Here is a 15,362-nt window from a genome sequence, read left to right as displayed (position 1 = left end):
AAGTCCGTTTGTCCTAGAGATTCCTCATCCATATGTGGAATTGTTCTAAATAGTTCCACTGAATCCAAAGAAAAGAGAAATCTAGCCTATGATTTAAAATTCAACAGATTTTTACTATTGAGATACATCTTCTACTTTCTAAATTTGAGACCTTAATCCTGGACTGGAAGTGATAAAATCTCTCATGGAGAGAGTGGAAATACATCCACAAAAATGGCCCCTGTCTAGTCAGTTTGATATCTCTGGTTTTGTCTGATTTGGAATAAGCAGATACACATTCAGATGTGACTTCAGGTTATGTACTTTTATTGAGTTTTATTTTGAACATAAAGAGCAAGTGAGTAAGAAACCCTCTATGCTGGGTGCTGTGAAAATATATAATTTTCAAAATGTCATCCTTTGTTCAAAAAATTTAACTGGGGAGATAACAAATACCTAAACAATCAGATAATCAGATCAGGACTGAAAGACTTTAAAACATATTTACAAAAATGCAACATCCTTGGCCAGACTCAGGAAGAATTTACAGCCCACTCTCCAGGTAATTTCTGACAATCAGTCCAAAAAAGCAAAATGAAATTGCTTTGCTCACACTGATCTAACCTTTCCTCACCTATAACATGACTGGGTGCAAGTACAAATGTTGAGAGGAAGAAAAGGTTGTTACTGAGGGAGAGAATAAAGCTAGAAAGTCACACTTCAGTGAGGTAGGTGTGAGATCCATTGCATAGAAATGAGCTGAAGACTTAACCATTTTTTGAAAAATAAAATATTTCTACTATTGAGAAGTGTAGGAATAGCTATAACTGTGTGAGATACAGTTAAAAAAAGAAGGCACTGCATCAGGGAGACAGACATTTCTCTAAATTACAGTGAAATAGCATACAGTTTGCATAATTCCTTAAAAGCATGATGACTCTCAATTACTTTTTAATTTCATAAAACCTAGTTCAAGTCAAAAAGTGAGTGTCTAGTTCTGGTCCAGTTGTCCATTCCCTATTGCTGGACAAAAGCTTAAAATTTGCTTAGATCAGGGCAGTAGTTTTTAGAAACAAAAGAATGAACACAAAGTATATTTAATACTTCAGAAAAATTTTCAAGTCTGAAAATGTATGTAAGTTGTGAAGAATATTTCTTATTCACTCTTTGATCACCCAGTTAATGGAGAGACACTTCCTGAAGGTTTAAATGGCCAAAGAGTTAAGAAAAAATAAAAATGTTCATGTCTTAGAATAGGTACATGTAATTTAAACAAAGAAATGCTGAAATTTATTCAGACTCTATATCTCTTCTTCTATCATCTTAATAACTAAAAATGTTCTCCCCTTAACATACAGCCTTTGAACAAAAGATCTGAAAATGCTTCACACATTTTACATCAACAGTGACATTGAATCTCGCTTCCTGCAGAAAGGGTCCTCAAGTCAGGCTTCAGTATAAACTTCCTTCTTTCTGGTATTATAGAGTTGACTGTTAGAATTTAAAAACTAATAAATCCCAAGAATTTATGTTCAAAGAAAGATATTACCAATATTTTGAAAAGCTATACTAAAATCATTGCATTTGTGCCTGGTGCTGATGCGGAAATCAGTATTAAAAAAAAAAAAAACCAACCACACACAAAATTACAGACTCAGAAAACTTCTATTAATTCACAGGGGGCAAGATGTTGTTTCCAGAATCTGCAGCCAGCACACCTCTGTGTTACATGCCAGATTTGTACCCACGGGGATGGACAAAGCCATGGGAGATACGTGTGTGCTAATAATAAAGAAGGTAATGAGAAGAAAAACTGCTAGAGTAAAACCAAACCAGAGATACAGGTATAGCAACACAAACAGAGATCTCATTGGAAAAGCAGGTCACCTCCACACCAGCTAATGAAGGCCTCTCCCAGCACCAGAGAAGGAAAGTCTTGCCCCTAAGCAAACCTGAGATTTCATGGGCATGGCAGAAAAAACGAAAAAATCCGGGTGACACTAGGATGACAAAGGACATGAAGTCCAAAAGTAATCACTCAATTTGTTTTTTAAAACTATTTCACACTTTGTTTTGTCTTTTCGAGTGTGTGGAGATACATTGCATATGTGAGCAGACACTCACAACAGTGTACTTGGGCATTTCTGGAAATAAAAAACTGTGAGGAAGGAGCTCAAAAAAAAAGTGTTTAGTACCCATTCAATACTTCTAAACAGCTTTTGAAGCAGAAGCAAGAGGTAAAGTGTGCTCATTTGCAATTTTGGCATCATATGAGCTAAGATACTTATTTTCCACCCAAAGTCTCAGATTATAACCTCCAAGGGCTTTGTGGCAAGGACTGCTGCGGCACACCTGCAAACCTACCATTAAAATCTTGTGGTCATTCAGAGAGTAGCCCATAGTGTCCACTGGGAGTACTGCAATCTGTCAGCCAGCATAAATTGCATCTTCAGCACTGCTGGCTGAATGGTTAACATTACCTAGGCCTAGCCAAGAAGGGGAATCCTTTCTTCACTATGTAATAAAGGGGAAGACAACCACACTAACTTTCTGCTGGGCAAATGGAGACTGACAGTGACAGTAAGAGGACATTCAGGGGGCCTTTTGCGAAATTCTTTTAGAAAGGCAATCTTTCTCCTTGACTCTTCTGCTTGAATTACTATATCATCTTGAAAAAGAAGCTTGGCTTTCCTGGATTGCTTGCCTTTCACTTTTCCCCAGCTCAGTGACATCAGACAGCAGACAGAATATCTAGTTTTCAAGACACATTACACAAACTAAAACGCTCTAGCTTTGGGTTTGTCAAGTAAGAAATGGAAATGCTATATTCTGACTGTCTGACAGCTATTTGTCTCAAAGTGTCCTGACGTGATAGGTAAAATGCAAAATACAGGAACATCTGTTTGTCTAAAATCCCAGTCCCAAATGCAGTTCCCTGAAACAAAAGGAATATTTGGTTGCAGAGCTAATTTGTACAATGCAACAGCTATGGGTCCAACCCAAATCTGAAAAGAGAGGAAAACTTCAATTTATGCTACGACAGTTGACTAAAACTTGAGCTTAAAGACCCTCTTTGAATTCATTCTCTTTTGGCGGATAAGGCTGTGACAACCGTGGTGCTGTTCAACACTACACCCCCATAGGAACTTTCAACAACAGTTTCAAGAAGGACCAAAAACACTGATGTGAACAGGAGATTACAGCTGAAGTTGTCATTTGTCCTACTAAAAGTCCATCTGCTTCGTTCCAAAAAGCAGTCTCAACTCTTAATTATAAACTGCCCTAAAGCACTAACATTTTCTTCCTTATTTACCCTACTAATTAGTGCATTATATAGTGTCATTATTGGTGACAGTGAGAATGCTAATAATTAAATCTATTTAAAATGGACTCTCCCTGCCCAAAGCTATGGAGCTGATCAGTTATATAGAAGAACAGAGCATCTCAAAAATGAAAACCTACTGCACCTTTTCAAAACAAGGGACCTTGCAGGAGCTTGTGAAATGTAGTTATAGGTGCATCTTCTCTAAACACTAGTGAAATAAGAGCCAAGAAGATTTCAGATCAGACTGATTTAACTAGAAATATAGTGTGAAGAATAAATGTAACTAATTTGCAAAAGTTTTTGTTTGTTTACTAACTTAATGTTCAAGCCTCAAAGACTTTTCACATTCAGATCTGTATTGACCTATGATGACTAATTTTTATTTGGGGTTGTTCTATTGCTTCTTCTTCTAAACAGTTGCTTGGCCCCAGACAGGTGCCATTCAGTACAACTTGGAGAAGGAATACTTGGGCCAGTGACAAGGACAAGTCCAAATGCAGCCAAGGCTCTGAGATCACCCTGTCCTCTCAGGGTGCAAGACAGTAAATACACACCCTTTCAACTGCTTTATCAATGAAACATCAGATCCCTTTTTTTCCAATGAAAGAAGGATACAGAAGCTTTCCAGAGGTGATACAGCCAACATCTGCCAGGGCGTACCTTGATCTGGATAAATGCCAAATAAAATCTAGGGCAAGGATAAAGAATAAACATTCATTAGTAACAAAAACTGCCAAAGACCTGCTAAACTTATCTCAAGTACTTTAAAAAGACTCTTTGCACATTCAGTTGTGAGTTTCAGTATTTTTAAGTATAATTCCACCACAGCTGAAAAGCATCTCTGGGATACTTAACAAGGGTAAGTAGTATTCCTCCAGTTAATTTACAGCCAAAGTCCCATATTTTATGCATTTTTTCAAAATGTCTCCTAGGTCAACCTTCAGGATCTGTCTGTAAAGCAGCACCCATACCTAAGGAAGTGCAGAGTGTCATCTATTTTCTTCCTGGCACAGAAGCCCTGCTACCCCAAAAAGGAATTCCTCACAGCCACTAAAAAAATAAACTCCAGCTTTTTAAAATTTTCCCTAGACTTTCAGTTGAAGATTTTGCTGAATTTGAAGATTTTGCTAAGGGAGGCAGCACTTTGGCCACCTGAAGGAGATGCCAATCTCCCCATCAACTTCTGCCTTTGACACTGTGAAGCGCTGTCATTGCTGCAGCATCCTCCCAAGCACAGCTTTCCCTGTGAGCATTCCTCAGGTGTCAGGATCAAAAGATCATCCTGAATTCAAAAAGCATCCTTAAGGAACCTGCAAATTTGGGGTTAAGCTGCTTCTCCCTCCAAATCAACTGCTTACCCAACCACATTGTCCTGAGAGGTGACAAGTGCACCAAATACTACTATGACTAGGCATGAAGCCCTGTACAGTATTGTCAGTTTTTGCCCCAAGATATTTTCTGTGTGCTAAGAGAAAATATCATAGCTCATTTTGAACTAATTCTAAAGAAATGGGGGCCAGGGGAAGACTAAAAATTCAATACTTACAGAGCAGACAACTACGAAGATAAAGAGACCTGAAACTTTCAGGAACTTTAGACAGCATCTGAAACACAAGGAAACACGTATTTACTATCTGGCTAGTTTAAGAACAACCTTTCCTATTCTCTTAACAGCTCTGACATTTCAGAAACATCATGGTAAGCACTTATGGGTGATAGTACATCACATCAGAGTGCAGACACCACAAAGCTAGGTCAGCAAGGGTTTAGGACGCCTTGGTGACCATCAGGGCTCCTGCACCAGCTCTGCTCACAGAAGGATCTCAGTGCACAGGAAGGAGGATTTGCCCCTTGGAAAATCTAAGGGAAGGCTGCAGAATGAGCTGGTGCTGGCTCCTGGAACTACTTGTCCACTACTGCTGCTGGCCCCTGGGAGACCCTAATCCCCCTCAGGTGATTCTTGTCTCTCCCAGAGCGGCAAAGGAGCATTGCTATCACAGGGAGGTGGCATGGTTGTGCTGAAAACACAGGTTGTTGCATAGACAGATGGTGTCATGAGAGACTTCCTCAAAACTGGACTTATAATACACACCCTGAAAAGTATTAGGAAATGCAGTTTAAAGACAAGAACAAGATTTAAGAATCTTCTGGGTTTAGCAGTATCTTTTAAAACCACATATACTTCATGAGTATAAATCTACTAACAAAACTGATTTTTTTTTTCCCATGGCATGCCTGTGCCCATTAAAGGAATGCCTTGTTCCAGAAATGAGATGCCACAAAATATTCTGAATTGTTCACACTTACTACTGAGTGGGTTAGGCAAGAATAACTCTAAATTAAAATGTGGATATTGAAGATACATGGTCTTCAGAAAGAAATCTTAAGATTTAACATTTTAAATTACCATTTTTTAATCTTACTGAAAAGACAACTAAAAATTTTCTGACTGCCCATCAATATGTTATACTGATGCCTTAATTTACAGAAGCCTTTATGTAGGTTTGACCTTGTTACATATTTTCATTTTGAAAGCATCAATATTCTTATTCCTTTTGCTTTTCTGACAGAATGACAAATGCAGGACTTGATTTAAATCTGATGACAAGCAAGAAGGAAAACATTTCAAGTTACCAGCATAATTAGTTGAAAAACAAAGAGTGCAATAAAAAGCTGCATTGACAGATGCTACAGGACAAAATATTAAAGCAGAATAGTCTGAAGAATGTTAGAAATAATTTTTAATCACAGTGGAAATAATTCCCTAAATCAATTCATTGACAAAAAGCAACAGAAATTACTGGCGATCCATTTTTCAAAAACATTGTTTTCCAAAGTTTCCCCCCTCTCTAGAATTGTCCAAACAGCAGCTAATAAAAACCAGCAGCTAATAAAAATGTCTTGTCACAAACTGGTACAAAGGGGCTAAAGTCCCCTATTTAATACAAGTGGTAACAACTTTACCCAAACTTTGCACAACATGAAAATCTAGAGAAGGAGGAAGAGGAGAAGGAAGCCAGTTAGGTGGTTTCTTCTAGAAATTCCAAGTAGTCCTGATCTACTGATGGTACAGAGAGGAAGAAAGTGATACAGGCATGAAAAGAAGGAATGATGACACAAGCCATTTATAAGCACTTCATCGCTGATAATGTCTTTTGGTATCATGTGATTTATGGAAAATAGTGACAGTTTAGTCATAGATTCTCTATCCTGCTGATCATTTCTGTCTATCTTTACATTGCAGTTTCCTTCTGGAATTTTGAGAATTTATTAGGTTATGAATTAATAAATTTTAATCCAGACTAGTTTAATTTTCGTGTACTTTTTATTTTTTTGTTTGCACTTTGGACTTACAACTTATGATAATAAAGTTCTTATTAAAAACCTTTTGATTTTAAGACACAAGTGAAATAAAATATTAATTAAGCATTTATAAATTAATAACCAGTTGTTTGTAAATAACAGAAACTCATCCAAAGGAGCTGGCAAGATGTAATAAAAAGAAGGTTTTGGAAATGGTTTTAATAAATACAGCATTTAGAAGGGTCTTTTCCTCCTGTCTGTTTGTTTTCATGACATTTTGTATTAGGGAAGCAGCATTTTTAACAGCTTACATTTGAGACATGATCAGCTTTGGACTCACCCGTGGTTCACAATCTGTCTCTTCCTACAGTGCTAATCTGGCACAGGGATGCAAGTACAAACCCTGTGCCAAATCCTATGCTGATATATGCCTCCAGTACAATCCTATCTGACTTCAGTTGGAAATGCATGGAGTATAAATCTATGAAGAATTTCACCCTCTCTTCTAAGCCAAATGATTTTTGATCTGATCTGCATATGGTGTTGGGCAGTTTAGCATCATTTGTTATCTCAGCAGTGCTGTGCTAATTTACAACAGCCAAGGAGCTGATCCCATATGTACAGCTTGCACTATAGCAGTGAAAATATTTCAAGGGAGCTTCTGCCAGAAAAACTTGCTCCTCTCCAGATTATAAACCTATGCTGTACTGGAAACAATGGATTTCACACTCCCAATTGATACCTTTGTTCCATCAAACACCAGGGAAATCTACCACAAATGTGAAGAAAAACACCTGCCAAACTTCTTTGCATGTGCTCACATTGCACTAATTGCAGTCATTGGAATTCTCCTGCTCCATTTGTTCAGCAGCAGAGTGGGAGAGCACAAAACCATATGCACAATGAGAAGAAAACAATTGTGAAGTGATGAGCTAAAACAACATACAGATTGGGAAAAGACACACTGACATTCTGCTGGAAAGGTGCAGCAAATCAACAAGGAGATGCGGACCTGCAGTGCTGGGCTCCATGAAAACCCTGCAGAGCTACCTACAGACACCAAAACAAACTAGAAAAAGCATTGAACCTCTAGAGGGGGCAGAGGGAATTAGTATACAAGATTAAAGGCTCTGCTAGTTAAGCCCCCAGCAAAAATATCCCAAGAAAATCTGAAGTTATGCTCTTATCATATTGCTATCTTTTAATATATTAACAGGTTCAATTTCCTCCAGCCATAACCCTAAATGACTACTTTGGGGTAAAGAATGAAATATATTAATGTTGTCCAAGATGGAAAAATGCTCAGTTATATTTTTCTTTGTGCATATGTGAAAAGCTACTGTAATGACTACAGAAGAACTTTTACACACATATTTAAATTAAAGTGAAGCAACAAAACACTGAAGAAAAAAATGCTGTGGAATCAACCACAGGTCTTTTAAAAAATGGTTTCAGAGAAATATTAAAAGCAATATAGAAGGTATTCAATTACAAATTTAGAATAGGTAAATGATTGATTCTTCTTAGAAGAAGGGGCTATTGATCATTATGGAGACTCCATGATCAGTTTCAAACTAGATACAGTCTAAATATGGAATCCTATTATATTAATTTACATAAAATAATTTTTAGATACCTATGCATAAAAACAAATACATGCAGAAATTTAAAAAAAATAATGTTTGAATTCAGACCTCATCTTTGATAAATTGAACTTGACATGAAGGTTGTCCAAGATTTCATATTTCTCAGAAGAAGCAGATCTGGGAAAACTTGTCATTTCACTTTCCAGTTGAAACCTTTGCTCAAATTCTGCAGAGCTGTTGTCCCATGAATCATCATCTGTGGTAAAATCTGGATTATGAAGAGCCATACACTGCAACCTGTCACACATTTTCAGTAAACATAATAAAACAAAACAGTGTTTTATTTCAACAGGTAGTAGATGCAACTGACCTTGCAGAACCTTACGTTCACTCTGAGAGATTTTTATGGAAAATTTCATAGAAAAATATTTATTCAGTACAGACCAAGGTTCCCTTGGTGACACAGCTGAGTAGTCTGGGGAGCAAGAGCAAAGACCCCATGACATTTAGATGCACCTGAGAGTACAAGTTCTCTGACACACCAGGCAGATGTATTTCAGGATGTATTTGGTGTGCAAGCTCCATCGTGAGGACCTTCCCTATAGTTCTGCTGAGTCTTTCAGTGCACTTATGTAACAGCCCATGGAGGAAATAAGAGCACAGAACCTACAGCTGTCTATGCTTAGGGCTCTCTAATGACCCTGACCTCACACCTTACATCCTTCCCTTCCCTTTTTTCAGCCCCTTCTCTGCTACCAAGGTCCTCCAGAGTAATTCTCTGCTTACAGTCCCAGCTATTCCCTTTATTTCCCAGCAGGTTTGGTGTTAGGATATAAGAAAGAACCACATGCAACTAAATAGAGGATAACTTAGGAAAAAAATATTTTGAGAAAAATGAAAGTAACTCACCCACTTTCCTCTGAGGAAACCTTCAGTAGTGGTGTCTTCTCTGTAAAAACAGTGTTTTTTGACCTTGAGCTGAATAATTTTGAAAAATTGAAGTGATATCTTTGGAGGGAGAAAAAAAAACAGAATAGTAAGTCTGCAGCAAAATGATTCACTAAAGATCTGCAGAATATTTTGCTACAAGCCCATCTAATTAGTTAAATATTCTTTAAGAATGGTGTTGACCTAAATTAGGGTTTTCATTCATTAAGTTTGAACTAGTCATAGTAGTTACCTTCTTATACTCACAGGGGACTCATTCATATAAGTTTACACTAGCATACTTCATAAAATATGAGATAATAGAAGAACTTATTCATTTATTATAATAAATGCTATTTGAGACATGGGTCACCATCTACAAATCTCTAAATCAAATCTCTACAGCAACCTTGGTACTCTTGGTATTAGGAAAGAAAACCTGAATACATGTACTTAATTTCTGCAGCACAGTCCCTTCCAAATGGTTTCTGTCAAGTCTTGGTCCTGGTGTTGCAGATAATTAAACAGTGTAAGCTACTTCATGCCATATTGCAGCTTAGCATTGTGAAGGACCTTTTTTGCTGAAGTATAAATCCCCAAACTTAAGAAGCAGCTGAAGACAATCACAGTCACAGAGGTCTGGCTTTGAGGCAGACTTCTGGTAGAGACTAAATAATTGAGCCATTCTAGAACATGTTCCCATGACCAGGCTCTTCCAGAGAAATTTCCTATCAAAATCAACATTATTCAGGTACACTCAGATTTATTCCCTTCAAAATTGTAGCCTCCCACCACCAGAAAGTTTCAAAGAAATATGCTAGACATACAGTCAAAATGCAGATTAGAGGAAACCCAAAATTTCTTCCACTATTGCTGGACTGTGAGGGGAAAGAAATTATAAAATCATTGACTTCTAAATAAATACACAACAGTGACTAGTTATTCAGTCCTCTAATTATAAGGACAGCTCAAAAAGAAGGGTTTGTGTATTTGAATTTATAACACAATGAAGTTTCTTGCAATTTGTAGAGCTGTGTCTCAACTTTGAGTTTGTAAAATTAAAACCTCCAAGTACTGCTTTGGCTTGTTTGTTCAGTAGTGTTTTCAGTCAGAAGATGTGCTAGGTGCAGAGCAATTGGATACGGTTATTTCAGTCTTGAATGACCACAATACTCATTCAAACTCTGCTGTAAGTCACATATTTTCAGTATCAGATGAAGTGAAAGAGTTAGGGAGATTCAATTACCCAATACCTCATGTAAAAAGTTTGGCAGATTACAACTCAGGTGCTACATTGCACTGACACTTCATCTGTGAAGAGATGATTGCATAATCTGTAGCTATCAAAGTGCTTCCTTTTTTAAGCAGGAGAATATATTTCACACAGAAGAAAGTCTAATTGGAGAAACTGTTATTTTGAAGTAACTACTCTTCTAATCTCATCACAGCTTTCAATGTAAAAAGCTACCTAGAGCTTTTACAAAACGGAGCCCATAGGTATAGCAGGAACACTACCAGGACTTTAAATGTGCACTCACATGCATTGCTGATACACTTCTGTCTAATCCCAACATCCCACTATACTCAAAGTCTGCATCCAAATCAGGCAAATTTATAACAATTCTGATGGTGGACTTTGAATGTGTGAGTTCAGGAATTTGACTGATGAAAAGACCACTTACTATTTCTGCTTTTAAACACAACAATGTCAGATGTTCCACAGGAAAAAAAGGCTTCAAATGATACATAATATATGCTGTTCTGATCTTCCCTCACCTTGTGCACACTATTTGCCTTTCTGCACTTCTTTTTGTTCTTTTCCTCCTGGAATGTGTAAAATTTGAGACTAGTAACCAGACACTTTCTATAAAAACTTCCATTTTCTTCTAATTGTTAGGGGTTGACACCAACATTGCTTTATGTCACACAGGCATATGTATATCCACTGACAATCCACACCTCAGCAGCTCTTCACCACTACTGTGAGTGACCAGTTTGCAAAAAGTGCTAGAGGGCAAAGCAACCACAGGAATGGCAACAAGAAAAGGAGTATAAAGGTCAGGTGAAAGATGGCTTATGTGACAGAACCTGAGGTGAAGAATCCAGAATGCTAATTAAACATATCACCTTTACTTAGATATCACCTTCACTTTCTTCTTACGCTTTGTTATCCCCACTTGCTCATATAGGTCCTGTCACTTTTAAATGGAACTACGGAGCTGAACAGATGGCCAAGAATGACAAAGACAGGAAAAAAAGGAAAAGGTCTTCAGATAAAGTAAAAACAATTAGTACACAACAACAACAATTTGCAGAGAATAAAAACACATGGACAAGAATAAGCAGCAGGAAACAGCCAGGCTTGACAAAACAAAAATAATTAGAGAAAAAGCAGAAGAGCCTCAACTCCCCCATGATGCGATTACTCTAATTAGAGAATGAGAATAATATAAACAGTAAAGTTAATTAGGGCATAAAGGAATCTTGCAGGCTGAAAGCTCTAGAAAGAAAAGTTGTGAAAACATCATTTAAAAAATTGCAGGGACTATAAAAATGAAAGTTATCCTTGAATAGAGCCTGGCACAAACCCCTCTGTGGGGATTTGGATGCTGGAGGTGCAATTTGATAATCCACTTTATCTAAAGATAAAAGATCATCTGCAACCAAAACCTAGGAAGGCCCAAAGACCCCCTGCTGATGGAGGAAGTCTACAGAGCTCAAAAACCATCTTAGCATAATTCTTAGTGTACCTCAGCCCTGCAAGTAGCTGATAATTGGGAAGCTGTGTAAATAGGAAACAAATCAAAATGTAACAAATTTCAAAAACTGGGGTTGGGTCACACTTTGAATGTTTCTTCCTGAACAAATATCTAGAAACTTTGCTTATATCCATATGCTAGAATGGAGTGCAATCCACCTCTACTGAGCAATTCAGCAACATTACCAAGAGGTTAATCACCAGGTTAGCCCATTAACCAATTGTGGGTAGGCCTGTTCTCAGGATGAAAAGACCACTCTAGATTTGCAGGCAATGATCTGGTAAGCTGGACACCACTTGTGTCCACAGTTCTTTTCTCACAGTTCAGACTCAAAAATAATTAGCATTTTCTACATCGAATATAGAATAATTTGCGTTGGTCAAACTGGCTTTCTGGAGAGGTACAGTGAGAGCAGGAGATGAAAGGAAGATATGTGAGAGACTCCAGTTGCTCCCACTGATGGGTTCATGACTCCTCAGACATTAGTCAGAGATGGTGGCTGACAAAGTCTGCTTCCCATTACCTGCAGGTGATACCTTCCTGCTGTCAACCCCTAGACCTGCACTCTGACCACATTTTCAGGCATTTCCTAATGGTGTTTACATCTGAAATTTTAAACAAAAGGAAAAGGAAGACTGTGGTGGACCCTGATGTTCAGCCATAAGCAACGTTTCAATCCCAAATGCACAACAGCAAAGGACACCAAAAGAAATATACATCCTACAAGAGCCCGACCAAGTAAAAAATCATGCTCATCCTAGTTAGGCTGCAAACACTTAAAATAATCACTAGATCTGACTGGAACCTATTACTTAGCCCTGTATTGAAAAGATTAATCATGGTACACAATGTATTGCTTTCATTCCCTATAATAAAAAAGATACATTTTAAATATCAGCTATATAATCCTTCATCTCCCATATGATATGCTGTGCACACAACTATCATTTGGGGAGCAATTTCTGTGAAGACAGAAAGCAATAATTCTCACTTCCATGGGAAAGATTTGGTCAGAATTGAAGAGGTGAATATGGAAGTATATATATTATGTAAGAACATCAACAGTTTTTACCATAACTTATTTAAAAATTTTATTTTATAAAAAAATTAAAAGCAGAACCTCTTCAGGGGAAAAAAGAACTAGGATGCTTCCCTGAATTAGTAATCTGACTCAAAGCTAGTAACTAAAACCATTATAAGCATGACCTTATCACTCTCTACAACTTACTGAAAGGTGATTGTAGTCAGGTAGGGGTTGGTCTCTTTAATCAGGCAGCAGCTGACAGAACCAGAGGACACAGTCTCAAGCTGCATCAAGGCTGATGCATTCCAATATAGGTTGGATATTAGGGAAAAGTTTTTTACAGAAAGGGTGACAAAGCTCTGGAATGGTCTGCCTGAGGAGGTGGTGGAGTTGCCATCCTTGGATATGTTTAAACAAAGACTGGATATGGCACTCAATGCCATAGTTTAGTTGAGGTGTTAGGGCATGGGTTGAACTCTATGATCTTTAAGGTCTCTTCCAAACTTGTGATTCTGTGAATTCTGTGCATGAGGTTACCTCTTAAAAGCTTAAGAATACTACTGACCCAAGAGTTTATAACAAGTACAACAACTAAGCAAAGTTTCCTAAAAGAGAAGTCCAGAGTAAAAATATGAGAGATAATTAATCATGAACGACACTAGTCACAACAGCATGAGTTTAATTTATCATTACTACATTCTTTTAGAATAAAGTCTAATTTCAGAAGCTTCATCTTTCCTAAATAGAAAACATTTATACAAATCATATGTACTGAACTAATTACTCTTACCATAACTGTAAAAACAAAACAAAAGCCACAAAGAAAGAGATCCCCAGACCAGCTTTTGATTGCGCTTAAAACACATTCTCCCACCAAGTTGGTATTTGTGATTTTCTAATAAAGTCCACTTTTTGGGGAACAGTTATGTGGTACAAACTGTGCTGACCAACATCAGAGCATTCACCTCTTAAACTTTTACTGTGCACTAAGCAGCTGTATGCAGACATCTGACAACTTTGTCATATACATGTGCCCACACAAAGACACAATCCTCTGTGATGATTTCTCCTCAGAGGTAGCACACCATGGGGAAATTGTTATGACTACCCATCACAAATCAAGTGTGGCAGCTGATACAGAGTCAAGAGAAGGATCAAAGACTCCAGAGCTCTCATCTCAAAACAGTTTCTAGATATTTCCTGATGACTTCTTTATGTAGCTTCACCAAATCATCAAATAACCTCCAGACCTTTTAAACCCATGCCCCACTAAGATGTCAGAAAAAATGAGCAATGAAAGCATTATTTACTACAGACTCATTTTCTTTTTTACTTCTCTAATTTTCTATTGGACAGGACTGTATGGTATCCTGCAGAAGGATCCCCAGAAAGGGATCCTGGAGGGCTGGCACTGCCTGATAGCATGACACTGTGAGAGGTACAGCCAACTGGCAGGTCTCATTTTGAAAGACATTGAGGTGCTGGAATGCATTCAAACAGTAAATAAGGTGGTGAAGGGTCTGGAGCAGCTGAGAGGACTGGGGTGGTTTAGTCTGAAGAAAAGGAGAAGGAAAGGTCAGGGAAGACCTTATATCTCCCTGCCTGAAGGGAGGTCATAATGAGGTGGGCATTGGTCTCTACTCCCAGAAAACAAGTTACAGGACATGAGAGAATAGCCTCAAGTTATTTCAGGGACATTTCAGATTGACTGTTTGGAAATATTTTTTTCACAGAAAGGGTTGTCAAGCATTGGAACTGACTGCTCAGAGAAGTGCTGAGTTACCAGCAGGTAACTCAGGTATTTAAAAGACATGTAGATGTGGCACTTAGGCCCAGGATTTAGTGCTTTTCCTGGAACTTGGTAGTGCTGGGAAAGCTGTTGGACTTGGTAATCGTAAAGGTCTTTTTCACCCTAAATCATTCTATTATTCCAAATTGAGAAACATATGCCTTGCCAAGACCCCAGGCAATTAAAGAGCATGCTTAAGAAATGTGTAGGGAAATGTGTGCTGAACTTATCCTAGATGGAAATGGTAGGGCACACACAATGTGAGCACTTCATTCATTTCTGCTGGATTTGGAAAGTGAACATGTTCTTCAATGGCAATTTTAAGTTCAAAAATAGCCTGGAAAACAGAGTGCTTCATGTGTTTCCTGTTTTAAAATCAAATCGGGGTTTGTAGGGTGCTTCTCTGAAAAAAGAAAAGAAGGGTATGTCCACAATTTGGTAATTTGTTTACCTCAAGAGTCTTTGCCTACCTCTGTCAGGGAAGGTCTCCATCAATAGGACATTGGGGGATAGTAAACAGACCAGGACCCCACTCTAGTGGGTCAAGATAAAAGAAAGGACTTAACCTTTAAGCTGCCATGAAACATTTCTGACTGTACCTCAGAGGGACTGTTTTTGTGACAGAGAGACACACATTTTCTGCTCCCATGTCAGGGTATCATGAGGTCCA

The 15,362-nt window shown here is 37.9% G+C and overlaps 1 protein-coding gene across 1 annotated transcript in view; it reads right to left on the bottom strand.

The window, feature by feature from the left end:
- OCA2 (OCA2 melanosomal transmembrane protein) overlaps nucleotides 1-15,362 on the bottom strand; it is a 159,409-nt gene that overhangs the window by 129,262 nt on the left and 14,785 nt on the right. The window contains exons 2-5 of the mRNA XM_066571574.1: nucleotides 9,103-9,201; nucleotides 8,302-8,490; nucleotides 4,851-4,908; nucleotides 3,920-3,992 (exon numbers count right to left, since the gene is read on the bottom strand). Coding sequence (XP_066427671.1) covers nucleotides 3,920-3,992; nucleotides 4,851-4,908; nucleotides 8,302-8,490; nucleotides 9,103-9,201 — 419 coding nt within the window. The remainder of the gene's footprint in view (nucleotides 1-3,919; nucleotides 3,993-4,850; nucleotides 4,909-8,301; nucleotides 8,491-9,102; nucleotides 9,202-15,362) is intronic.

Source organism: Molothrus aeneus, chromosome 2 (genome assembly GCF_037042795.1).
Source record: "Molothrus aeneus isolate 106 chromosome 2, BPBGC_Maene_1.0, whole genome shotgun sequence".
NCBI classification, from domain to species: Eukaryota; Metazoa; Chordata; class Aves; order Passeriformes; family Icteridae; genus Molothrus; species Molothrus aeneus.
This window is presented reverse-complemented; position numbering and strand designations above follow the sequence as displayed.